The sequence below is a fragment of the Trichosurus vulpecula genome, chromosome 4 (assembly GCF_011100635.1).
Source record: "Trichosurus vulpecula isolate mTriVul1 chromosome 4, mTriVul1.pri, whole genome shotgun sequence".
In the NCBI taxonomy this organism is placed as follows: domain Eukaryota; kingdom Metazoa; phylum Chordata; class Mammalia; order Diprotodontia; family Phalangeridae; genus Trichosurus; species Trichosurus vulpecula.
Window position 1 is genome coordinate 433,371,011 of NC_050576.1, and position 27,446 is coordinate 433,398,456.

Genomic DNA, 27,446 nt, shown 5'->3' on the forward strand with positions numbered 1-27,446 from the left:
CATTCATTAAGTGTTTACTGTTTACCAGGCTTTCTGGTCAGTGCTCATAATACCCCCTCCAAAAAAAACACAAAAAAAATGGTCTCTCAGAAAACTCACAGACAACATGGGAACAACCATGTACATAAAAGAGTATAAATTGGAGGTGATTTCAAAGAGAAGTTTCTAGCATTGAAAGGGACTGGTCAAGGGTTTTCATAGAAGGTGTGTTTCATAGAAGGTGTGATTTGGGCTTGAAGGAAGCCAGGAGGTAGAGATGGAGAGGAAGGGAGGAAGGAAGGGAGGGAGGGAGGGAGGAGAGAGAGAGAGAGAGAGAGAGAGAGAGAGAGAGAGAGAGAGAGAGAGAGAGAGAGAGATTGAGAGAGAGAGGGCAGAAAGAAAAGAAAGAAAAGGAAGACTGGAAAGGGAAAGCACCTACTGTGTGCCAGGCACTAAGGATACCAGGGAGGGCCCAGGCAGTGGAGGTTGTGTGTTTATCCTAGAGGTCATAGGGAACTACTGGAATTTCCTCACTAGCACAGTGACATGGTCAGATCTGCACTTGAAAAAGTTGACTGGTAGTGAAGTAGAGATGGTCTGGAGTAGGAGACTTGGTAGTCAAGGAGCCCAGCCGAGACTGTCCCAGTCGTCTGAATGGGAAGTGATGGGGGCTTGCATCAGCCTCTGTGGCTTCCAAGGTGCCTTCCAGCTCTGAGATTCTGTGATTCTTTGAATTCTAGCTTAGCTCCCTGGTTGCTATGCCTAAATGAGGTTAATTATTCACAGAACCTAATAGCGATAAGTGACATTTCCAAATCCAAATTAGGCTTTCTTTTTTGATCCTTTCTTTTTGGCTGTTCATGGCAGATACGGCCCTGGTTATTCTATCTGTTTTTCAGATGAGGCCATTCAGGCTCAGAAAGACTAAATAACTCATCTGGAGCTGCCCCATTCATTAGCTGTAGAGCTGAGGCAGAGTTGGAATGGCTTACTCAGTAGGCACCATGGAAACAGAAACATTTTGAGCAGATCACGGCAATTTGGAGCTTTTATGTAGACGAGGCCAGCAGGAAGTGAATAGAATCGGAAGGCAGCAAGAGGTGCTTCAAATGGAGCCTTTTCTCTCTTGGAGACACTCTGTCCAGACTATGATGGGAGAGGGGGCTGGCTAGGGTGTTTTTGTTGTGGCTGGCTCCTTTATTTATTTGACGCTTGGTTCACTCATTATTTCTGGACAACTAATCAGTAAACATTTATTAAGCACCTACTATGTGCCAGGCACTAGGGATACCAAAACAAAGATGAAAAGTCCCTGCCCTCAAGGACCTTGTATTTTATTGGGATGGGGAGTGTGTGTGTGTGTGTGTGTGTGTGTGTGTGTGTGTGTGTGTGTGTGTGTGTTAAATTCAGAGCAGTTGGTCAGGAAAAATATTGGCTCCTGGGAGAAGGGGAAGGAAAGTCTTTTTACAGCAGTTGATGCTTGAGCAGAGCTTTGAAGGAACAGGGGTACCCAGGTACCAAAGGACTCAGATTTTATCCCTTCTCCCTAAAAGAACTGCTGAAACAGGTTTCGTGAATGGGGTATGCAGAGATGCATCAACATGGTGTGCTGGTCTGCCCTGCAACTGCGTTCCTATTGGTCCTTCCCCTTGGAAAGGTCCCCAGAAGTGGCAGCACCCCTGCCCCAAGCACAGTGTGATCCAAAAACCTTGGGCAGATGCTTGAATGACCTCCTCTTCCTTTCCTTGCCCTGTTCCTTTGGCCACATCTCATCCTAGTGGCCACTTTTCCTCTATCTTCTCACTTCCACTTTCATACTTCACCTGCCTGTGACAGACACGCAGTAACTAGCTTCTGGACATAGTAGTATGATAGTGGGTAGGCTCAGCAAAGGAGACTCTCAGACTGGCTCCTTCCATGGAGCTGTAGCCAAACCACATCTACTCCCACTGGGGCATGGACTGTTGTCCCTTGCCATGAGGAAACAGATGTGTTTCAAGGAAGTGAAGAGCCATATAGGCACTGGTGAAGAAATCATTTCTCACTTCTCCCTAATAAAGAGCCTCAGTTCCTTTAATAGGCCACTATGTGTGTGTGTGTTCTCCTTCCCAAACCCTTGGTTATTTTTCTTCATTTCCCACATGTTACATAAGTCAGAGAATTTCCAACTGAGCTTAGGACTTAAGTATTCCTTAAGTGGTCTCTCCTGCTGGTTGTACATACCCATGGCATGCTGCCTCTTTGACATGAAGGTTCAATGAGTCATTTTGAGGTAATGAGCCACTTTGAACTCTTACTCATTTTCTAATTCAATGACTTTTTTCTTTCTTTCCCTTCTTTTTTTAAAAATTTTATTTAATTTTATTTTTTCCCAATTACATGACAAAACAATTTTAACATTCCTATTTTTTTGGTCAAATTTTGAGTTCCAAATTTTCTCCTTTCCTCCCTCCCATCGAGAAGGCAAGCAATTTGACATGTTATACATGTGCATTCATGCAGAACATATTCCATATAAGTCATTCTGTGAAAGAAATCACTGACAAGACCCCCCTAAAAAACCCAAGAAAAATAAAGAAAGTAAAGAAAAAGCATCTTGATCTTCATTCAGTCTCTACCAGCTCTTTTTCTGGAGGTGGACAGCACCTTTCATCATATGTCGTACAAGATTGTCTTGTATTATTATATTGCTGAGAATAGCTAAGCTATTCACAGTAGATCATCATATAGTATTGCTGTTACTTTGTGCAATGTTCTCCCGGTTCTGCTCATTTCTCTTTGCATCAGTTCATTTAAGTTTTTCCATGTTTTTTTTTTTTGAGAGCATCCTGCTCATCATTTCTTAAAGCACAGTAGTATTTCATCACAATAACATACAACTTGTTCAGCCATTCCCCAATTGATAGATATCCCCTCGATTTCCAATTCTTTGTCACCACTAAAAGAGCTGCTATAAGTATTTTTGTACATGTAGTTACTTTTTCTTCAGTAGTGGGATTTCTTGGTCAAAGGGTATGCATGGTTTTACAGCCTTTGGGACATAGTTCCAAATTGCTCTCCAGAATGGATGAGTTGATATACAACTTCACCAATAGTACATTACTGTTTTAATTTTTCCACCTCCCCGATATTTGCCATTTTTCTTTTCTGTCATATTTGCCAACCTGACAGTTCTTTAATTTGTATTTCTCTGATCAATAGTGATTTAGAGCATTTTTTTTAAATATGGCTATAGTTAGTTTTGATTACTTTGTCTGAAAATTGCCTGTTCATATCCTTCAAACATTTGTCAATTGGGGAATGGCTTTTATTTCTACAATTTTGACTCAGTTTTCCATATGTTTGAGAAATAAAGTCTTGATCAGAGAAACTCACTGTGAAGCATTTTTTTTTTCCTCACAGTAATGATTACCAACTATGTGTTTCCCTCCATCCTATTTTTCCTACTCTTTCTCTCTTTTGACCCTATTCATTCTCAAAATTGTTTTGCTGATGAATTTTACCTCCTCCAAACTGCCCTTCTTTCTATCAACTCCCCACTCCCTTCTTTTAACCCTTTCCCTTACTACTATCCTGTATGGTAAGATAGATTTCTGCACCCAACTAAGTGTCTATATTTTTCCCTCTTTGAGCCAATTCCAATGAGAGTAAACTTAGTGTGCTCCCCTTCCTGCTTCCTCCATTTCCCCCTCCACTGTAAAACCTCTTTATGCCAGATAATTTATTCCATCCTACCTCTCCCTTTCCTATTCTCCCAGTGCATTCTTCTTTCTCAACCCTTAATTTTATTTTTAGATAATAATATTTCTATCTATGTATACTCCTTCTAACTGTGCTAAAAATGAGAAAATTTTTCAGAAGTTATAAATATCATTTTCCCATGTAGGAATATAAACAGTCTAATATTATCAAATCTCTTATGATTTCTCTTTGCTGTTTACCTTTTTATGCTTTTTTTGCATCGTGTGTTTGAAAGTCAAATTTTCTAATTAGCTCTGGTCTTTTCATCAGGATTGCTTAAAAGTCCTCTATTTCATTGAATGTCCATTTTTCCTCCTGAAGAATTTTACTCAGTTTTGCTGGGTGGGTGATTCTTGGTTGAAATCCTAGTTCTTTTAGCCTCTGAAATATCATATCCAATCCCTCTGATCCTTTAATGTAGAAGCTGCTAAATCTTGTGTTATCCTAACTATGGCCCCACAATATTTGAATTGTTTCTTTTCGTCTGCTTGCAGTATTTTCTCCTTGATCTGGGAGGTCTGGAATTTGGCTGTAATATTCCTCAGCGTTTTCTATTTGGGATCTGTTTCAGAAGAAGTTCAGTGGATTCTTGTAATTTCCATTTTATCCTCTGGTTCTGGAATATCAGGGCAGTTTTTCTTGACAATTTCTTGCAAGAAATATCTAGGCTCCTTTTTTGATCAAGACATTTAAGTAGTCTAATAAATCTTAAATTATCTCTTGTAGTTCTATTTTCTAGGTCACTTGTGTTTTCAATGAGATATTTCATATTTTCTCCTATTTTTTTCATTCTTTTGATTTTTTTTTTTTATTGTTCCTTGATGTCCCCTAAAGGCATCTTCTTCCACTTGCCCAATTCTAACTTTTAAAAGATTATTTTCTTCAGTTAGTTTTGTACTTCCTTTTCCATTTGCCCAATTCTACTTTTTAACAAGTTCTTCTCTTCAGTGAATCTTTGTATATCTAGTTCTATTCGGCCAATTCTGCTTTTCAAGGCCTTCTTCTCTTCATTGGATTTTTGTGCCTCTTTTAGCATTTGGCTTATTCTATTCTTTAAGGTGTTATTTTCTTCAGTATTTTTTTTTGTTCCTCCTTTACCAAGCTGTTGATTCTTTTTTTTTTTTCATGATTTTCTTGCATCATTCTCATTTCTATTCCCAGTTTTTCCTCTACCTCTCTTACTTGATGTTTAAAAGCCTTTTTGAACTCCTCCATGACCTAAGAACAATTCATATTTTTCTTCGAGGCTTTGGATGCAGGAATTTTGAATTTGTTGTCTTCTGAGGGTGTTTTTTGATATCTTCCTTGTCACCACCTTCTATGGTCAGAATTTTTTTTTCTGTTTCCTCATTTTCCAGCCTATTTCTTGACTTTTCACTCTATGCTAAAGTGGGGTTCTGATTTCTAAGTGGAAGGGGGCACTATGCTTAGCTTCAGGGTTTTTGTGCAGCTGTTTTCAGAGGTAATTGTGGGGACCTCTAAACTTTTGGTTCTTCCCAGGTGCTATAATATAGGGAGAGGTGAATTTACTACTTTACTGGCTTGTGCACTATTTTGTGAATGACCACAAATATTCTTTTCAACCCCAGAACGGTGACCAGGATCCCTGCTTCCCTGTGGTCACAAACTCTCCTGTGCTAGTGCTCCTCCTCACACTGGGACTAAGACCCAGGACTGCAACCCAGATGCAAGTATAGGCAATGCAACAGAATCCTGCCCCTAGTGCCAGCAAAGGGACCGCTGCAAATCTTTCTAATCTGTTCTCTGATCCCCTTCCCATCTGTGGGATGAAAGGTCTGGAAAGTGCCACTGCTGCCACTGATTCAGACACCCCAAGCCCTGCTCCTGGTTTGCTGGGGCCTGGTCTGCGCTGCCATGGCTTGTGCTTGACTGCGCTCCTTCTCCCTCTAGTACAACAGATCTTTCCTGCTGACCTTCCAGGTTGTCTTCGGCTGGAAGGTTGTTTCACTCTGTCTTTTTGTGGGTTCTGCCACTCTAGAATTTGTTTAGAGTCATTATTTAAAGGTATTTGGAGGGGTTTGGTGTGAGCTCAGGTGAGGCCCTGCTTTTAGTCCGCCATCTTGGCTCTGCCTCCGGTGACTCTTTTCAACGTTATGTCTGTCACTGAAAAGAAAATGTACTCTGCATTTTAGGTACAGATATACTAGAAACACTTGGGAAAAAAATGGATTTAGCTTTATTCTAAATCCAGACATTTCTCGCTTAGGGAGGGAAATGCCCACACTTTCCACCACCACCATCATCAATAATAGTCATAGTCAGCATTTATCTAATGTTATCTAGGTTTGTGAGTACTACACAAGCATTCTCTCCTTTGGTCCATACGACAACTCTGGGAAGTAGGTGCTGCTATTATCTCCATTTTACAGATGAGGAAACTGAGGCAAACTGGTTGATTTACTTGCCCAGGGTCACACAGCTAGTAAATGTCTGAGGCTAAATTTGAACTCTGTGCAATTTGTAACTATGCTCAAAGGGCTATAAAAATGTTCATACCCTTTGACCCAGCAATACCACTTCTAGGGTTGTATCCCAAAGAAATCACACAAGCGGGAAAAGGACCCATATGTACAAGGATATTTATAGCGGCTCTTTTTGTGGTAGCCAAGAATTGGAAATCAAAGGGATGCCCATCAATTGGGGAATGGTTGAACAAGATGTGGTATATGAAGGTAATGGAATACTATTGTGTCATAAGAAATGGGGATGATACGGACTTCATAACAGCCTGGAAAAACCTACACAACATAATGCTGAGTGAGCAGAGCAGAGCCAGGAGAACACTGTACACAACCACAGATATATGGATTCTGCGAGGACCAACCCTGACAGACTTTGCTCTTCTCAGCAACACAAGGTGCAGGCACAACTCCAAAGGACTCACGATGGAGAATGCTATCTACATCCAGAGAAAGAATATGAAGTTAGAATGCAGATTGAGTCACACTACATGCTCGCCTTTTTTTCTTCTCTTTTGTTTTTGTTTTTGGGTTGCTTTTTTTTTTTTTGGTTCTGTTTCTTCTTTCTCATTATTCATTCCATTGGTCATAATTCTTCTCCGCAACTTGACTACTGTATAAATTAATTCAATGCGAAGTCATTCGTGGTAGTTACATGAGATTCCATGCTGTCTTGGGGAGGGAGGGGGGAGGGAGGAGGGAGGGAGGGGAGAAAATCTGAAACTCAAAATTATGTAGAACCATCTGTTGCAAACTAAAAATAAAAATAAATTAAAAAAAATTTGAACTCTGTTCCTCCTGACTCTAGGCTCAGTGCTCTGTTTATTAGAATGATAAAGGGGATTCTTGTTCTGATCAGGGTTTGACTGGGATGTCTCTGAGGTCTTTTCCAAAGCTGAGATTTGTAATTCTATGATGTTGTGTCTTATCGTAAGTGATTTTGGCAAACCTCAAAGTACTCTTTCAATGCTAGCTGTCTTTCTGTCTCTGAGTGTCTCTGTCCCTGTGTCTATTCCATGGCTTTGTATTTGCTCCTCTTTGTCTTTCTTAGAGGCAGCTGATTGAACAGAGGTTAGAGCCCTAGACCTTGAGTCAGACAGGAATATGTGACTTCAAATGTGGCCTCAGACACTTACTATCCTTGGCTGAGTCCCTTAACCTCTGTTGCCTCAGTTTCCCCAATTGTAAAATGGAGACAATGATAACACCTACCTTACAGGGGTGTTGTGAGGATCAAATGAGATGATATTTGTAAAATGTACTTAGCACGTGATGGCACTAGATAAATACTTGTTCTCTCTGTCTCTGACTCTGTCTGTCTGCCTGTCTGTCTCTGTCTCTGTCTGTCTCTGTCTGTCTGTCTCTGTCTGTCTGTCTCTGTCTGTCTCTGTCTCTGTCTCTCTTTGTCTGTCTCGCTCCCCTCTCCCTTCATCCCTCCTTTCATCCTGTCTCTCCTCTATGTCTCTATATCTGTCTCTTTCCCCCTCTGCCCATTCTTTCCTCCCTCTTTCTTCTCTTTTCTTTCCTTTCTTCTCCTCTCCTTTTCTCTCTCTTCCCCTCTAGCCCCCTCTTTCCTTCCCTTTCTCTCCAAATATATGTAAGTATGTTATATGTATAATATTATGTGTATGTATATATTGAATAGAAATGTATGTGTATATATGTGTGTGTATATTCCTTTATACACAATTCAATCCCAGCAGCAACCCCCTGCGTGAGTGGCAGTAGCTGCACCATGTCCTCAGGGCCATCACTATGACCATCTCTTTCTTTTTGGTGGTGTGGGGAGGCAGAGGGGCTCTGTGTCCATTTACAATGCTCCTCTCCTTCACCGTCTGCCCTTGACATCAGCTTCTCTGGGTGTGCTGCTGCCTTGGCTGGGAGCTGTGTGGCCTCGCACCCCCCCCCCCCCCCCCCGCCAGGAGTGCCCCCTTTCACTTGAGTTTCTAGTGTGCTCATGGCTCAAATTCAAGACTAGAAAAACTTTTGAGAAAGGAGAAAAAAATCCATGCACAAGGAGAAGAACTCCTCCTTATGTGTCTCTCACCACCTTTGCGGATTCACTTGTTATTCTTTGAATTGAATCGGCAACAATCTGGTCTTGTGGGTCCCCTCCTCACCCCTTCTGGAAATACCATTTGTTGGCCCAGTGGTGAAATGAAATGCATGGCCATCCATCATCTAGGCTTGACAGGGCCCCCAAGACTGGTGGAATTTTGGTAAGGGAGACCTTGCACAACGACCCAGCCTGGCTGCAGCCAGCCGGAGGTCAACTGAGGACCTTGGCAGTCACAGGCCCATGTATGAAATGAACATCCATGCATGGCCCTTCCTACTGACTGGGAGATTTGGAGCTCACCTTCCCAGAGGTTAGTGTTCAGGAAGACAGGGGCGTCAGGGGAAAATGTGCAAAAAAGTGCTGGGCATAGTGTGCCTAGTGAGCAAGCACACAAGTTATGAATAGAGAATTTATGATTTTACCTAGAAACAGGGCCTGGAGCGAGTGAGATTGTGCTAGGAGAGGGGAAGGCCCTCACTTACAGAAAGGGTGGGTATGGCCATTTTCTTTCCTGTTCCTGAGAATGCATTCCTAGGGCTCTGGGGAAGCCAAAGAACTACCTGAGCTCCCTGCAGGCTTAGGAGAGCAGCCTGGGATCCTCGGATCCCATAATCTGAGAGCCCAATGGCACCTCAGAGGCTGTCTGGTCCAGCCTAGAAGTGAGAGCCGTCACTCTAAGACATCAAGGCAAGCCATCCGTGTCAGCCTCAGACCCCTGTGGAGTGTGTGTGTGTGTATGTGCGTGTGCACGTGCATGTACGTGTGCATGTGTGTGTGTGTATGTGTGTATGTATATATGTAAGTAAACACAATGATGAATCGCTACATTGAGAAGGGGCAGGGAGTGACTATCATTTTCCCTGCATTTGAAGTTGGGACATTCAAAATTTACCTTGTCTCCCACCCAATGTCATGACTAACAAATACTCAGTTAATAGTTTGTTAGCTATAAATGAAGGTAAGCCTGCCTGTCATATTGAATGGATTATTGGTCCTCTCTGAGTCTCAGTCTCTTCTTCTTTCAAATGGGCCTCTGGTATCCCTTCCAGCTCTGTTGCCTGGATCCTAGATTCTATGATTCTGTGAAAAAACCTTGTCAGTCAGCACTTTAGGGCCTGCCTGCTGAGTCCCCTGTGAGCCGTTGACCTGCTTCATTCCAGCTGTTGCCTTGCCAACAGCAAGAGTCAAATTCTTCCATCAGTCTCCATGCGAGGTCTTGGGTAGAGTGTATGCTCCTTGAGAGAGGGCAGGAATGGTTGGATTTTCAGGGCTGAGTCCAGCGTGGGGCACATTGGTGTCAGAGGTGTGCCCATGCAGACGGACACCCTCTCTGTGCCTTACAGTCATGCCCACATACACTCCCACCTGTGCCTATCTTTATTATCAAGGCCCCTTAGTACACTCAGGTGTGCCTGCAAACACGCCTCTGCTCTGTGCCTACCCCCCTTCACCTCTTCTCTTGCTGGCAAATTTCAAATATTAATTTCCTTTCTGGAATGATGGTCTAGAGGAAAAGAGACTGCCATAATTCTTGGGTCCCTGTCCATCTGTCCTCGTCACTGGAGGCCTCTAGCGCTAGCTAGGTCCCTTGGGCTCCGTGAAGCTCGTTCCCCAGGATGGCTGCAAAAGGGAGATGCAGCAATGCTAAAATGGGTCTCCTATCATCAGTCCAGAGCAGGTCAGAGCTCTCTGCCAACGCTGGTGGCCTGGAAGCTCCAGGAGATTGGGGATGGTTCACATCCATGTTCGTGTCCCCATCACTGAGCAGTGGCCGGCACATAGTAGGCATCCAAAATTGCCTTTGTCCTTGTCTGATCAAGTAACAACATTCAAAAAGACACTTTGTACTCTTGTGAATATGGGCTTTAATTTTTTTTTTTTGTTAATTTATTGATAACTATTGCTAATTCCCTGAGCCTTACTTCAGAACTCCTAGCTGCCGGTCTTGCTTCCAAGACTCTAAAGATCTTAGAACTATAGATTTAGAATGGGAAAGGACAAGATCCTCATTTTAAGGAACAGATAACAGCAGCCCAGGGACATGGCCTTGGCCAGGGTCCCTCAGGGAGTTAGCAGCAGAGCTGAGTTTTCAACTGACATGAGATCAAGGGTAATAATCCTTAAAATGCCATGTAAATGCTAGCTATTGGCATTACCAGCATCATGGGCATCACTCCTCCTCCTCTTCCTCTGCCTCTTCCTCCTCCTCTTCTTCCTCCTCCTCCTCCTCCCTTCCCCTTCCTCCTCCTCTTCTTCCTTCTCCTCCTCCCCTCCCCCTCCTCTTCTGCCTCCTCTTCCTCTTCCTCCCCCTCCTCTTCCTCCTTTGATACCTCTGCCCCTCCTCTCATTTTGTGTGACTCTAAGCCCAGGGTCCTTTAAGTCCTGTTATTTGGAGATAGCAAGTCCTGATAGCTAGAAAGCAGTAAAAGACCAAGTAATTCACATCCCTCCCTTCAAAAGGGTGAGATGAGATTGGGTCTATCCTCACAGTGTGTGCATTTCTCTTGGCTCCAGGTGACTTTCCACCCCCTCCGACTCCCCCTCTGGATGACATTGGCAGTCTACCGTCTGGCTCTGGCTCCTTCCCTCCACCTCCACCACTCGATGAAGGTGTTTTCAATGTGCAGGTAAGTTCTGGCTCATTGTGTCAATAAATCCTTCTCAGAAAGCGCCACCATCAGCAACTGTGTTTCTGCGAGGCATGAACACCAGGAAACAGCCAAAGGGAGTGTTTCAAATCCACAAACACCTCGTAGTTAATTGTAGACCCAATGCCCAACTTTCACCTCCTTCTGAATCCCTTCTGCCACCAGCTGTTTGTTCACCCTGCACACTGGCGTCCTGGGACTCCCGCATTTCCTGGTTTGGTTTGGACCATGGTGCTGGTTATTCAGGAAGAGTCTTTGACAAGTGTGAGATTCTCATTTTCCTAGGGCAGTATTTAGCTGCCTGCCTTTGCTTGTTTTCCTTGCCCACAAGAGTTGCTTTTCATTTTCTGGTAAGTAGATGAGAATAATGGGGTCTGTCAGCAGAAGGGGTGCTCAAAGCTGGAGGCCCTGAATGGTGTCCCAGAATTTTCATCCTTCATAGTCAATAACACTGATTCAGAAGACTTCTCATCTGTGGGCCAGATTTAGGCAGTGGGGACTCACTGAGTATTTCTCATGTCTGAGACACTGAAAAGAGCTGAATCCAAAGAACTACTGGGCAAGGGGTAGTCTTTTCTACTGAAGATCTCCCTTTGTTCAGTGGTATCTGCTCAGTTCTGGGCAGGGTTACTGATGGCAAGCTGCGACTGGTAATTTCCTGAATTTGTCTGTGTCAAAAGGAAGATACTGAATAGTAGGAAATGATCAATAGCATGATGGCATCACATCCGGTCTGCCCTCACCATTTACATGGAAGGAGAAGCAAGGAAATTGATAAACAAATGAATGAATGAATGAATGAATGAATGAATGAATGAATACATTTATATCTATCCATCAATCTACATTTTTATCTATGTTGATCTTATCTATCTTTGTTCATCTTCTTTCTGTCTCTGTCTCTCTGTCTCTCTGTCTCTCTGTCTCTGTCTCTCTCTCTGTCTTTCTCTGTCTTTCTGTCTCTCTCTCTCTCTCTCTCTCTCTCTTTCTTGCATATGATCTATCTATACTCTGACATGGTTGGGAATAAACAAAAAAGGAGGCTGGTTTGATTGTAAGAATAGTTTGTCTCTGTGTTCCTAGGGCCTGACAAATACTAGGTGTTTAATGTTTTCTCATAATTCCTTTCAGGCTTAATGGGGGTTTCATTGCTGATGAGATTTTTTTCCCCAAAAACGTCTTTGGCCTGCTGCTTACTGCACCCCATCCTACCTGCACCCAGCCATAGTCATAACTTATGAAAGATAGCGTGTGATCAAATGCTGTGCCATTTCAATCTAATTGGCCCAGTAACACATCTGACAAGAATACATTGAAGCTGGCAAAATGATGAATTGTTGTCTTGGTCACAGAGAGCACATCACTGCATAAACTCACCTCCTTGGGTCAGAGGTGGTGACCTACGGGTTGGGTAGGGGACTGTTGCCGACCCCTATAGGAGATGCCATTTTGTTCACGATCACAACTGTAATCGTACATGTGTGTGAGTATACAATATGTTCAAACTTGGGAACTCTAGGTTCCTGGGCCTGCCGAGGCATTTAGATTAAGATCCTGGTTTGAGAAGAGAGTTTGAAATGATTCAAATCCTGGAAACACACCAAGGGATTAGAGGCCTGTCCCATTTGGGCCACCCCTCTGCTCTGTAGGTGGAAAGCTGAAATATTAACACTGATGACAGCTCATTCCATCTCAGACCTCTCCGGGCAGGCCGAGTGATACTTCTGGGCTTCAGTTTCCTCCTTAAAGACAGGAAGAAGGGTCCCATAGATGGAAATATGCTTGACAAGCTTTTTGTTTCTAGACAAGTATTGGAAATAAAATAGCAAGGTGCCAATGAATTAGGGACTGGCTACACACATCGTGGTATAGGTTTGGCATGGAGCCTCATGGTAAAAAAGGACAAATACATGAAACTCAGAAACATATGGGAAGACTTCTGAACTGATGGAGAGTGAGCTAAGAACCCTTAAGACATGACGTACAGTGATCCTAATGATGGAAATAGAACAATAACAATTTTAATGAATGAACTTGGCCACAAAGAAAGGCGGAGAAAATCTATTGCCATCCTTTCACTGCAGAGGTGTGGGAACTATCGGTGTGGCGTCCTGTTTGCAGTGTCATAGTTAGTGCTGTTAAACCCTCCCTCCCTTCCTTCCTTCCTTCTTTCCTTCCTTCCTTCCTTCCTTCCTTCTTTCCTCCCTTCCTTCCTTTCTTCCTTCCTTCCTTCTTTCTTTCCTTCCTTCGTTCCTTCGTTCCTTCCTTCCTTCCTTCCTTCCTTCCTTCCTTCTTTCCTTCCTCCCCCCTTCCTCCCTCCCTCCCTCCCTTCCTTCCTTCCTTTCTTCCTTCCTCCTTTCCTTCCCTCCTTCCTTCCTCTCTTCCTTCCTCCCTTCCTCCCTCCCTTCCTTCCTTCCTTCCTTCCTTCCTTCCTTCCTTCCTTCTTTCCTTTCTCCCCCTTTCTCCCTCCCTTCTTTCCTTCCTTCCTTCTTTCCTTCCTCCCCCCTTCCTCCCTCCCTCCCTTCCTTCCTTCCTTTCTTCCTTCCTCCCTTCCTTCCCTCCTTCCTTCCTCTCTTCCTTCCTCCCTTCCTCCCTCCCTTCCTCCCTCCCTTCCTTCCTTCCTCCCTTCCTTCCTTCCTTCCTTCCGTCCTTCCTTCCTTCCTTCTTTCCTTCCTCCCCCCTTCCTCCCTCCCTCCCTTCCTTCCTTCCTTCCTTCCTTCCTTCCTTCCTTCTTTTCTTTCTCCCCCCTCCCTCCCTCCCTCCCTTCCTTCCTTCCTCCCTCCCTTCCTTCCTTCCTTCCTTCCGTCCTTCCTTCCTTCCTTCTTTCCTTCCTCCCCCCTTCCTCCCTCCCTCCCTTCCTTCCTTCCTTCCTTCCTTCCTTCCTTCCTCTCTTCTTCTATTCGTTCTTTCTTTTTCTCCCTCTCCTCTCCCTTCCTCCTTCCCTCCTTCCTTTTCCTTGGGCAGAGAAGCAGAAAAAGATTTATTAGGAGATAAATATTATGGAACATCCTAAGATATAAAAAGGAGAGGTATTAAAATGAGGAGGTTGGGTTACAAATCCCCTGAAATCCCTTCCAGCTCTACACTTATTATTCCTATCACTCCTGCACCACAGTGTCCTGATAGCCTGGGTCCTAATGTGACCTTGCCCCATTTTGAATGTATTTAACCTTGTGTAGGCTGGCACTGTGGCCAATGACCTTTGATCATGGAGACTTTCCCTTCCCCCCTCCCCCACCTCCCCCCACCCCTGGCTTCCATTTCTGCCTTTCCTCTTATAAGCAAAGCCAAATCACCCTGCAGTCCTTGTGGTCCTCACCTACTGCATGACCAGAATGCGTGGCCTTGGAGTGGTCAGATTTCCATGGAAACATACCAGAGTGGTGACTAAAGTCTTGATGTCTGCCAGGCCCCTTTTTTGGGTGCTTCTGAGGCCTTGGGTCAGCAAGCCCTGGAAAGTTTGCAAGTCTATCTGAGACCATGGCAGCCACAGATTCCTTTGGGATTATTAAGTCCTTTAAACCCTCAACATGTGGGTCAGTGGCATGGCTGAATATTTTTATTAGGCAGGCTGTAGGACTCTATGGGCCCTGCCCGATTGCAGGAAGGCTGGTGCTCTTGGCTATGAGTCATCTGATGATAGCATCCAGAGAAAAGGAGGGAGAGTTCAGGGATGCACAGATTTGTATGAAGCAGCAGCATTTTGTTCTGTACAGGTTGCTCTCTTGTATCTCTTGAATACTTCCAAGCTGCAAGATGGGAAGTCTCTTTCTCTTGGACATTTTTTTTTAATGCAACAGCAAAAGAAGCAGAGAGAGAGGGAGAGACAGTGACAGAGACAGAAAGAGGCAGAAACAGAGACAGAGAGAGACAGAGAGAGAGAAAGATACAGAGAGAAAGAACAGAGATGCAGAGAGATGGCGATAGAGACAGAGAGAAGGCTCATCAGTTTAGATTTGGAAGGGACCTGAAAAACCACAATCCAATCTCTTTATTTTGCCTTTGTGAAAACTGAGGCTCTGAGAGGGAGTGAGTCACTCAAGGTCATACAACTAAGTGTTAGAAGCATGATTTTAGCAGGGGGGGGGGGAAAGATGGGAAAGGGGCCTAAGAGGAAGACCAGGGTCTCTCTCTCCCTTCTTTTTTCCTTCCTTCTCTCTGTCTTCCTCTCTTCATTTCTCCCTTTTTCTCTGTCTCTTTCTCCTTCTCATAAGTTCATGACCCCCAAGTTGAGAATTCATGTTTTAGACAAAGCACGGGACTTGGAGACTCCTGAGTTCAAATCCTGCTGTCTCCATTTCTTGGTGCTTGGCAAGCTAAGTTTTCTGAACCTCAGTTTCCTGTGAAGTGGGGATAATTCTATTTGAAAGTATCTACCTCCAAGAGTTGCTCTGACTCTCTGAGGAAGAGGCAATGTATAGAAAGTTTTGTGTATGAGGAACACAGGATAGCTGAATCCAAAGCATGTGGAAAGAGAAAAATGGAAAAAAAAAAAACTGGAGAAAGGGGGGAGGGTCAGAGAGTACATGCTTAGCCATCCTGATCTGTTTTTTTCCTCCCATATAACAGGGATGATCCTTATTCCCCACCTCAATACACTGTTGAGAAAACCAAACCTAACCAAACGTGAGCAGTTATACCTGGCCACTTAAAAGTGGAAGCAACTTGGCCTGGGGCACACAGCTTGCTTTGGAACCCTGGGGTCCCAATGCTTTGTGATCCTTTCTCCTCTGTGAGCATTATTAGATGTAGCTAGCTTGCATGGGAGGATGGAGCCCCCACACTGTTGGGCCCTCAGGTTACTCATGGATCACAAGATGGTTCTTTTCCATTGCACTGTGCAGAGAGCAGAGCCAAGCTTACAGACAACAGCTCAGGATCCAGACACAAACATGACAATAATGAATACATCCTGTTGCTGCTTCAAGGCAAGGGGTCCTCAGCTTTCAGAACATGTTGTTTTGTCCTTGGTGCTGGGAGATTACGCAAACTCCAAAGGAAAGGAAGGAGAAGAGTAACTGATGAGGAGTTGCTACCAAATCTGTGTCAGAAGAGGTGGGTACAGAGTGATCTGAGTAAAGTGCTGGAAGAAGTCCTGCTCCCAGAGGTGACGGCAGCCCTGCTGGGGGATAGGTAGGAAGGAGTTCGACTCTCCATGGAGGTATCACCACTGAACCCTGCCTTCTGGGCTGCCAGTTATACCACATTGGGACTCTCAGTGTGCAAAGTGGTATCAAGGTTTCATCCTCTTCATCCCCCAAAGTTATGGAACTGTGTGTCAGAAAGCTGGAAAGCATTTCCAATGCCACAGGTGCCTTCCAGGTCTGGGCATCCAGGGTGATCTTGGATGTGTTCCCACACACTCGGACTTCAGACTTACTGTCTACATGGATGTGTTAAAACTAAACATACACACACACGCACGCACACATATATATGTATATGTCTTTATGTATGTATATTTGTGTGTATGTATACATATACATGCACACACACACATATATATACATGTTAGAAGGGGGAAACTGCAATGGAGGTGAAACCACATGTACATTCACATACATAGACACATATGTAGATGATAAGAATACAAGACAAGGCAGCGTGGGTGAGTGGATAAGGATATTAGAGAGAGGCTGGAAGAAATGGTTATGGATTCCAGTTCCATCTCCTCCCCTTATTCCTGGGTCACCCGTTTCTTCCCTCCTCCTCTTCCCTTCTGTCTTTGCTTCCTTTCTCCTATTTAAGTCCTTCTTCTGAAACTTACCAGGTGTGATCATGGGAAGGTGACATTTCTTTCTGAATCTCAGTTTCCTGATGAGTAAAGTGAGGGGGTTGAATTAGATAAACTCTCGGGTCCCTTCCAGCTCAAAATTGTTGAGCAAATGTGTTTCAGGAAAGATCAAAGACTCATCTCCTCATCCCATTCTGTTCAAACTTGAATTAATCTTAAGAGCCTACTTTTGTCAATTCTTTGTATCCCCAGCACTTAGCATAGTACCAGGCACACAGCAAGGACTTACTGACTGACTGACTGACTGATTGCATTTGTAAAGGGAATCCCAAGGCTGTGAATCCATAGTTTCATGTTTGACCTACTGTTTTCAAGAAGAAATATCTATTGTTATAGGACATGGGATTTTCCAGGGGCAGCATCTTCCATGCTTTTCTCTCTCTTTGTCCCTATGACTCTGCTAGTGGCTGGGGTTACCTGACATGTTTCCTTGTATAGGACCCAGTACTTTTTTAATGGTGAACTGGACACCACCTGTGGGGGCTTTGTTGGGTCCTCAGCAGCAGCTCATGCTGTCCTAAACGATACTTATTTCAGCTCCACCCGAAAAGGAGAAAAGAGAAATTGAAGTGTATCCATGACATCACTTCCCATTATACAGATGGCTGTAGGACAGTGAGGGTTTATAAAGATGATTGTTTTGCTTGCTAAATTCTTTCTCATTTACATTTAATTCTCTATGCAGGAAAATTCAGATTGTTCAGAAATTAAGGATATATATAAATATACCTGTACATTTTCATCTATGTATCCATCTATCTACCTATCTATCATCTATCCATCTATCCACCCATCCATCTGTCCCTCTATGCATCTTCATGATAGCTAACTCTATATATAACATCTGCTTTGTGCTAAGCGCTTTACAGTTAGCATCTCATTTGGTCCTCATAAAAACCCTGGAGCTAGGTACTACCATTATCCTCATTTTACATATGAAGACATTGAGGCAAACAAATGAAGTGACTTGCCCAGGGTCATGCATCTAGTAAGTGTCTGAGGCTTCATTTGAACTCATGTCTCCCTGACTCCAGGTGCAGCTGCCTCTTATCTATGTACTTTCACATACCATAGAGTGAACTTCAAAGAATAACCTCTTTGGAGGACTAGAGGAGAAGTTATCCACCCTTAGAGAATAATGGGGCTTTGGCTAGTGAACCATGAATGGCTTGAGATGCTTTTACTTTTTAAAAAAATATACTTTAATATTGTTAAATATTTCCCAATTACACGTAAAAATTTATTTTTAAAAATTTTCATTTCCTAATTTTCTCCCATCCTCCCACTCCTTGAGAAGACAAGCAATTTATATTGATTATGCCTGTGAAGCCATGCAAAACATATTTCCATATTAGCCATGTTGCCAAAGGAAACACACCCCAAAAGCCAGAAAAATAAAGTATACAATAAATCTGCTCCAGTCCTCTCTCTGAGTTCATCCCTTGTCTCTGTGGAGGTGGAGAGCATTTTCATTGGGGTGTCTTTAGATGGAAAAGTTTTGACCTGGGATGTAGAAGATGTAACTCTGGTCAAGAGAAGACATGGCTTCCCAAATTCTCTTTCCCTTACCCTGCTGAGGTCAGTGGCCATGACTTAGAATCCATTCTATCTTGGTGGTGCCATCCCTCAAGTGGTGCCACCTAATAAGGCCGGAAGCAGCCACCTCGATGCTCCAAGTTTCTTTTGCTGCTCACTTAATAGAGAGCTGAGTCATTTTATTCCTTATTACTGGCTCAGTCCAATTATGGCCTTAGCAGTCACGTTGAGGTAGTTATGCAGATCACCAGCTGCAGCAAACAGGAACTTTTTTTTCTTCCTTATTTTCCTCTATGTGCATGGTTTCGTGGAATTCCTTCATTGTTTAGATTGGTCAAACTACTTTGTAGGAACATTTTGCAAATGAATAAAGGAAGGCAATGTGGTGTAATGGAAAGAATACTGTTTCAAAGCCCACTTTGAGCCTCCCTGCCTCACACCGAGCAGATCAATTAAGCTCTTTGGCCTTCAATTTCCTCATGACTGAAATAAGGGCGTTGGAGTGGATGGCCTTGAAGGCCCCCACAAGCTCCAGATCTCTGAGTCTGTGGTGGCCTGAAATGCCGACTTCTTAGTGATTGTTTCTCCGTTTGATGAATCTTGAAGATAAACATGGAAGGAGAAGTGGAATACCCCTTGTCATTGGACACTCTCCATCCATATTTTGGTGACCGGTGGTTGATCAGACTGATGGCAGTGAATTTCCTCACTCCAAATGTGGATCCCAACTAGAAAATGACTTTGTATTTACCTTGCATGTTCTTATGTGTCTGCGCGTCGTCCCCTCCCCTCCTCCCAACTTCGCCATTCCACCCACAAGGGAACTGTAATGTCCTAGCATGCTTTGTATAACTATTGTATCCCCTCCCCCCCACCAAGAGAAATGTAAGCCTTTTAAGGGCAGAAATAGTTTCCTCATCATCTTTGTATTCCAGTACTTAGCACATAGGAGGCAGTTAGTCATTTTTTTTTCTAGATTTCCACTGAACCCTTCTGTGCCTTAATCAGTAATCTTTGTAAGTTGTATTGACCAAGAAAGAATTCCATCTTCTGGCTACCGAGCTGATGATGGCTCCCTTGGAAGCTGGCTGAGCTGGGCCCCAGATGAGAGGATTGCCCTCCAGCACTAGATCCTGTAAAGGACAGTTTTTCATCTTGAAAGGACATTTGAGATGTCATTTCCCTGGTCCCCCTTCAAGAAATGGAAGGTCATCATTATATTGCTGTTCAGTGTCTGAGGCAGATGGGAGCCATAGAGATTCAGACAAAATGAATAATTGTTCATTGTCTTAAGATTATCATCTCGATATCCTTGACAAAGGTGACATCTGTATTGCTGTAATGATTTTGGGTCCTTTCACACTTGGTCTTATTCCATCATTAGGAGAGTGCTGGAAGATAGGCTGGGAGTCCCTTCTTACTCATATTTTTAAGAGGAGGAAAGTCCAGAGAAGTATACAGGCTTCCACACAACTATTCTAAAAGTTAGTTTTTGAGGCAGGATTTGGGCACAGCCTGCTGGATATGTGTCCTTCCATGAGATTTATATCACATTTATAGGTCATATTTGAACTGCCACCAGACTCTGAATTTCAGGGCCCGATTTTGAGGTACCTGCTCTTTCTCTTCTGCCAGCAGAGCTGTGAGCGGGTACTCAGGGCACTTCCATCTTAGTAGCACTCTTTTTTCTTTTTTCTTTTTTTTTTTTTTGCCAGCACGTAGCTGCTACTGACATTTCCTTGGTCCTTAACCAAACCATGGAACTTTGGGCAAGTGCTTTTTACTGTCAGTCTCGGTTTCTTTTTATTTCAAATTACAATACTAGACAAGATTACTGTTCAGGCTATTTCCTTAACTACATGATCCTATGACCTGTAACATGGGGAAAATGATGATGTTACAATAATACACTTCTATAGCTCTTTGTGGTTTTCAAAGCACTTCAACATTAACTCATTTGATTAGCACAACAACTCTTCCAGGTGGGCGCTATTATTATGATCATTTCACAGGGGACGACATTGGTACTGAATGCGTAGCCAGGGTCACATGGCTAGTAATTGTCTGATGCTGGATTTAAATGCAGTCTTTCTGACTTAGGCCCAGCACTCACTGTACTTCTCCACCTAAATTACTGTGTTGAATAATTTCCTCATTGTTGTCATCTTCCTACAAATTAAACAGACCAGTGGAGTTTGGCTGGAATCTCACCATGTGACAATATCAATGAGCACAAATGGTTGGTTAACCCTTGATGTCATAAATGTAATTCAATAAATGTCATAAAATGTAATTGTCATAAAAAGTAATTTGATAAAATGTAAATCGATAATTGGATGAGTTTCTCTATAAAGATGGAAAATACCAGTCCCTAGATTGCTGGATATGAAGTAGAAAAGACCTTGGTTCAAATCATCACTCTGGTTCTGACTGTCTGTGTAACTCTGAGGAACTTGCTTAACATTTCTGATGCTCAGTTTACCTATCTGTGAACTGGACACATCCCTATCTGTAGCATCAGTGATTCAAGGGAATCGTGATATTTAAAGTGACTTGTAAACATTGAAAGTTAAATACTATTACAATGATGATGATGATGGTGATGATGATGTTTGCCATAGGCTTGAGGCACTCTGGGCAGGCAATGTGATAGAGTGATATTGGAATCCCTGCTCAACTACCCAGCACTTGTATAGCCTTGGGAACATCACTTATCCTGCCTGGGCCTCAGTTGTCTCAGTGGCAAAGTGAAAGGGCTGGGTCAGAAAGCCTAGGGAGAACATTACAGCTCTTCCTCCAGGATCCCACTTATTCCTGACCTAATCATCGAGAAGGTAGAATTGTGAGAGCGAAGGTCTTTTGGCATTATGGTATAGGCATATCTACCTTTCCTGCTTCAGAGGAGAAATAGCCCTAGAAAGATGAAGAAACTTCTCTGTGCTCCTTCCAAGATTGGAGGGACAGTCTTTGTGAATGCTGAAGTGCTTTATACAACCAAACTTGATTCTTAACCCCAAAGAGTGGTAACTAATTCCTTGATCGCTGAGAGTCAAGAAATCTCACCGCTGAATTTCCTATTTTTGTCCATCTCTAAGAGCAGATTCCTTGTTTTCTCTGCCAGCCAACTATTCAAGCATTTTCTCCATTATTTTTTCTCTTACTTGTCCTCAAGAAATATAATTACCATTTGGCCATTTGACACAGCGTGGGATCTCAATACATGCTTCTTTTTCCTCCATCATCAAACCATCTCTGAGCAACTGATGCACAAAGTTGCTTCTTTGTGCCCAGATGTGGAAATTTCAGACAAAATCAAGGAAGGGATGTATTAAGTGAGTAGGGACATTTTAACATTTCCTTTTTGTAAAGGAATAAAAAAGATCACCTATAATTCTAAGTGGAATTATTTTGTTGTGGTGGTTATTGGTCGTGGTGGTGGTGGTATTGTTGTGTGTGTATATATGTGGAAAATGCCTACAGCAACATGAATGACAGATAATAAATACTACAGTTAAAGATTCTATAGTGCTTTAAGATTTGCTACTTAGATTCTGGGCATTATCTCATTTGAATCCCTTTAAAGTGGAAACGATGAGTATTAATATCCCCATTTCACAGATCTGAAAAAAAAATGAGACTCAGAGAATGCCTTCCCTCTTTACTTTTGTCTCACATAGTTCTTCTCTTCCTTTAAGGTGCAACTTGGATACTGTCTTTGTCATCATATGACTTTTCCTGATCCACACAACTGCTCCTCATGCCCTTCCTCATAAATCACCTTGCCTTTAATTACAGTGTGTATGTGTGTGTGTGTGTGTGTGTGTGTGTGTGTGTGTGTGTGTGTGTAGTTTTTATTTAAGCTCCAAAAGCTTAAAATTGCCCCAAGACTTTTGGGATGAACTATGTTTTCACCATATAAGCTTATTGGGAGTAGAGATTGTTTGGTTCTTTGTGCTCATACTGTGAAATGTGAAACATTTTATGAACCTTAATGTGCTATAGAAATGTTGCTACTATCATCATGGTTTATTAGTAGCTGAATAGGGGTGAAAAGTGAAGTTCTAGAGATTAAAAGTAGATTATTTTTTGGAAAGTTCAAGGGAAGATCTAACCTCTAGAATAAGTCTTATTTTTGACCCAAGTACTGAAGAAAGAGGGAGAGGATCACACCTCTGCAAGATAGAACATTTGGCATCATGGGAATTTTCCTGACCTGTTTGGCACAGCCAATCTTTTGTGAAATAGCTTAAGCTTTGTGAAAACCTTTGAAAATGCAAAAGGGGAAAATTGTAAAAATAATACAGTTTTTCCATTGATAAATGTGCAGTTCCTTGGGTAGTGGTACAATGGTTTGTCTCAGAGAATTAAACTGTTTGAGAGAAATGTTATTGCTACTTATTACAAAACAGAAGAGGAGATGAAATAATATTTCATAAATTCTGTTTGGTTTGGTTTGTTTTTGTTTCTTCTTTTCCTTCTCTGATATCCATATTCTGGAAGATAGTATTAATTTCTTTTTTTTTTTTTCGAGCCAGTAAAAAGGCAATCAGCTGGCACAGAGATGCTACAGCTGTAACCTTGCTCAAGTATCCCCACAACACCCCCGAATTGGCCCCAGCTAACTCTTTGAAGTTTGAAAAACATGTCAGTTTTAACACTCACTTTCTGTCATGGCTTGTTAGAGTCAACTGACTGTTTTTCAGCATTTCTTTTGATTATTACTCAAAAATCATTTCCCCTAAACAGGAGAAGTATTTAGTTCCTGAGTCACTGGAGACCATCTGCTCCCAGGCATCAGCCAAAGCTCTGTACCCCAGTTAAGCAGCATGGTTGGCTTAGGGGGTAACCACTGGAGGCAAAGCAGCAGGGCCTGCCACCAATGTAGTTACAAAGTAGAAATGTCAAGGGCTTTGTATGCTTGAGTGGTGAATCAAAGTCTGATTGAGTCATGAAACATTTGGAGCTAGATGAGGGAATAAAGGTAATGTAGGATGCCCCTCACTTGAAAAGTGAGGAAAACAGTCCTCACAAGGTACAGTGGCACCTGGAGTAACCCTTGTCCTCAGAGGGGTCAGCAGAGATTCTAGGGCATTGCTTTATAGGGATGGGGGCGGGGGTGGGGGAAGGGCCTGCCAGGGCACTGGGAGGATCTTGGTTATGGGGTAGGGAGGATGCCTTCTTTAGGTAGTTTCTTTGTTAAACCACTTATTCTTACTAACCAGAGAATAAATTACTTGGACATAATTATGTTCATGTTGTCTCCCCCCCATTAGAATGTGAGTTCTTTGAAGGTTTGTCCTACTTTTTGCCCTTCCTTGTATCTCCAGGCCTTAGCATAATGCCTGACATGTGGTAGTAAGTGCTGACTCCTCAGAAAGTCTGTGCTCAAGTAAGATTCTGAAATAGAAACAGACCATTTCCTCACTGTGTTCAGTAAGTGATCTCTGTCTGATAACAACATCCTGGTTGTGAGAACAAAAGGAGGTTCAGACCCTACTGAGAAACCATGAACTCTCTGATAAAACCAAGTTGCAGTTCAGGCCAATGAGCTTTTCTTAAGGGCCTGCCTCATGCTAGGGACTGGAAATAATAAGCCCAGACTCCGGTGCTGAGGAAGCTTCCATTCTCCTGGGGAAAAGACACAGCCTGTACAAGTATAAATAGATGGGAAGTATGTACAAAGTAACCATGCAGTCATGTGAGGCACGGCGTGGAAGTGGGAAGACTGAACCCTGCCCCTTCTGTCAGCATCCCAGATGTCTCTGCAGGACCTGTCTGGTGTAGTCCTAAGAGCTATGGTTTGGAGTCAGGACCCTTGGATTCGAACCTTAGCACTTTCACATCTTACCTATGTGGCCTTCCATTGAGTTCAATGATGTTTTAATCTGTGCCTACTATACACAGGACATGATCTGTGCCTACTATACACAAGACGTTATGCTTAGTGCCCTCAGAATAGATGCGGGTGGAGATTCCTAAAGTTTCTGTATCTCCACATTCCCATATGGAAGGTTAAGGCAACATCTCTTGATTTAAGAGTGGTAGGCTTGGCATCAGGAAGGCTTATGTTCAAAGCTGCCTCACACTCTAGCTATGTTTACTCTTCCTCATGATATCTTGCACAGTCTTTGAGGGAGTAAATGACTTGATTCTGATCATAGAGGCTACAAGTGGTAGAATGGAGGGCATAATAACACTTCTGTGCTTTCAGTCATTCCTAAGCACTTACTAAGCATCTGACAATGTGCCAGAAATTGTGGGAAGCTCTGTGCAGGCAGGCACAAGCAAACCTAGTCTGTGCCCTCAAGGAACCCACATTCCTGCAGAGGAGACAAGCAGTACTTATATGGTAGATGCAAGGTAGCTATAACAGTGGGGCTCCATTGATCATCCCTCCCTCTCGGAAAGAATTGCCTTTGTTAGGTAAGAACATGTTTTTTTTTTTTTTTTAATGAATCAATTAGAATCATGTTTGAACAGGTCTTCTATATCTTCTTGAAACAATCTGAACCATTGTGTGATGGCCTTGGTCACACCCAGAGGGATTTGTATGAAAGGCGGGGGACATCTCCAATGCAGAGACAGAGATTCTGAGGCCTGGAAGGAGTCAGGAAGGAGGAGGCCACATAGAACCATCAATAGCCCAGGAACAGCTGGTGCAAGGAGTATGAGAAGGCAGATGTGAGCTGAGGCAGAGAAGGAAGAGGTTAGAAGGACCATTATCATGGTGGGTGTCCCAGGGGAAAAGACCTTGGCTTATGCCACCAATGAGGCCCCCTGCTCAAGGACTAAGGGAAATCGCCATGAAAAGGTATGTGTTTTTCCCCTGATTTACCTTCCCAGTGTTGCTCTGTCTGCAGACACTATAATATAATCTGCTTTTTTATTATGCAGACATTTCCAATAAATCCGAATTTACCCTCAACCACAAAGAGAGCTTGGGTTAACTAGATGTAGATATAAATGTAAATTTATGCAGAGAGCCCAACCTCAGTCCAAATGTTAGGTATTTTCGTAGCTGGGGGCTTGGTGTGATAGTGACATGACATAACTTTTTGTATCAAACTCCCTCAAGTTGAAAAGGCAGGAACCATGGTGTCCTTAGGGACCATTATATTGTCTCTTGGCTTAAAGTGAGGGTAATTATTAGGGTAGGATAAGGATGTAAGGGAGTGTTGTTGGGAGCTCCTGAGCACCTTCCTGAGAAACGTGTCCAAATCTCAAAGGAAGATGGAAATTTCCACAAGCGGAGGCAAAGAGGGAGAGTATTCCAGGCAGAATGCTAAACCTTAATAACAAGCAGAATGTAGTAGTAATAAGTACTATTAATTATCATTAAATATCATTAATTAAATTATCATTTATACGGCACCTACTATGTGCCGGGCACTGTGTTAAACCCTTTACAAATATGATCTCATTTGATCTTCTTAGCCACCCTTGGAGGTGGGCACTATCATTATTCCCGTTTTATACTTGAAAAACTGAGGCAAATGGGGTGAAGTGACTTACTCAAGGTCACACAGCTAGTTCGATTCTGAGGCCACATTTGACTTGAGGTTGTCCTGACTCCAGATCTGCTGCTGTATCCACTGTGCCCCCTAGCTGCCTTTATTCATCTGTCATTTCGACCAAAGAATTCATCTTAACTAACTTGACTGCTAAGATGGTACATGTGATCTAATTATCTTGACATGGTGGAGGGAGCATTAGGCTATGCTTGTCAGGGGCTAGACTCCAGGTCTTCTCTCATCCTACTCTTTGCACCTCATTTTCCAAAGCTACAAAATGCCACTCTCCAAGGTTCCTTCCTGCTCTCACATTCTTTGCCTCCCAGGAATGTCCCTCCCACTGCCATCAGGAGCCTTGGAGTGGTCACATTTCCTCCTAGACCCTGTCTGGAATAGGGGCTAAGTTTTTGTATTTCTCCTGCCCAGGGAGTGATTCTTTTTCAGTAGAGAATACAGTGGTATGAGAATGAAGACAAGTTAAGATAGAGTTTGTATTGAATGCATCCAAGAGATGCCACCAAGAGTCACTTCTTCTCTGCCATATGGTGCATTGACATTAGCCAGGCTTGGGCCACCAGAAGTTGATTAAAGCAAAAGGATTAAGATAGGTGTGAGGGATGGCACACCAAGAAATAGGCAGGATCAGGTACGGAATCCAAGTCATGCCTTACATGAAAGTCCTAAAAAGAAGCAAAAGGAGAAAACTGTAGTGACAAGCATCACATTTTTTCTGTAACTATTTGAAGTGATTGGGGTATTTGACAAATATTTTCCACCTCGATTATCTCTCCTGAGCTTGAGCATCTGGTGAAATCGTAATTATGGGGAGTGGCCTTGAAAATAGCAAAGTCTCTACTCCCCAAATGGTGACATTCTCTTCTTTCAACCTGCAATGCCATGTCACTTCTTTCTTGGAAGCTCTCCTCCTCCCCTCTCCCAGGGAGGTTCCAATTTCTCTAGGCCTTAGGAGACCCCTTGAGAGTACTGTAGGAGCCAAGAACAGCATTGCCTTGCGGTTAGCACCCTGGTGAGCTATCCTCTCTGATGCATCGGATTGGATTTGAAGAACAGTCTAATAGAAAGAAGCTGATAATGGACGCCTTGTAGCATTGATAGAGATTGTCAGCATGAGTTGTATAGCAAGGCCATCCTGAAACATAAAGGCATATGAGCTCCAGAAGGATCAAGTCCTCTGAAAGTTGAGGTGCAATTGATAAGGGTTAATGGCAGATACCCGGCGCTGTCCAGTGCAGACTGACTGTCAGAACAGCTGAGCCTCAGGAGAGCCTCGTTCTCCAGTAAACCCTTCAGAAGTGTTTCCAGATTCCCCTGAATGATTGTGGTGATTTCTTTCTTGCCTAGCTCCCCAAGTTTATCCAGTCTTTTAGTTGTTGCTGGTGGTGTTTTCATTAGTTCTTTTTCACGACTTCCAGTGTTATTGATATAGGGAGAACCTCTCTGAAGAATCTTCTTTGACCAATGCCTATTGGTACTGGTTTTGCAACTTCAATTGAGCAGTCATCCTAGATCTATTAAGCACCTACTGTGTGCTGGGCACTGTGATACTGGAGATACAAGTACAAGGAACGAAACAGTATCCAATCCCAAAGACCTGACTCTTTTCTCAGGGGAGACACTGGGCATATATGGACCAAGAGTGGTGACCTAGCTCAACTTGCCATCTTTGCAGGTGGCCTA

At 43.1% G+C, this 27,446-nt stretch overlaps 1 protein-coding gene across 1 annotated transcript in view; it reads left to right on the forward strand.

Moving 5' to 3' along the window:
* The window catches only part of LOC118846457 (LIM domain containing preferred translocation partner in lipoma), a 507,446-nt gene that overhangs the window by 140,734 nt on the left and 339,266 nt on the right, over nt 1-27,446 (forward strand). The window contains exon 4 of the mRNA XM_036755013.1: nt 10,774-10,886. Within this exon, the coding sequence (XP_036610908.1) occupies nt 10,774-10,886 (113 nt within the window). The remainder of the gene's footprint in view (nt 1-10,773; nt 10,887-27,446) is intronic.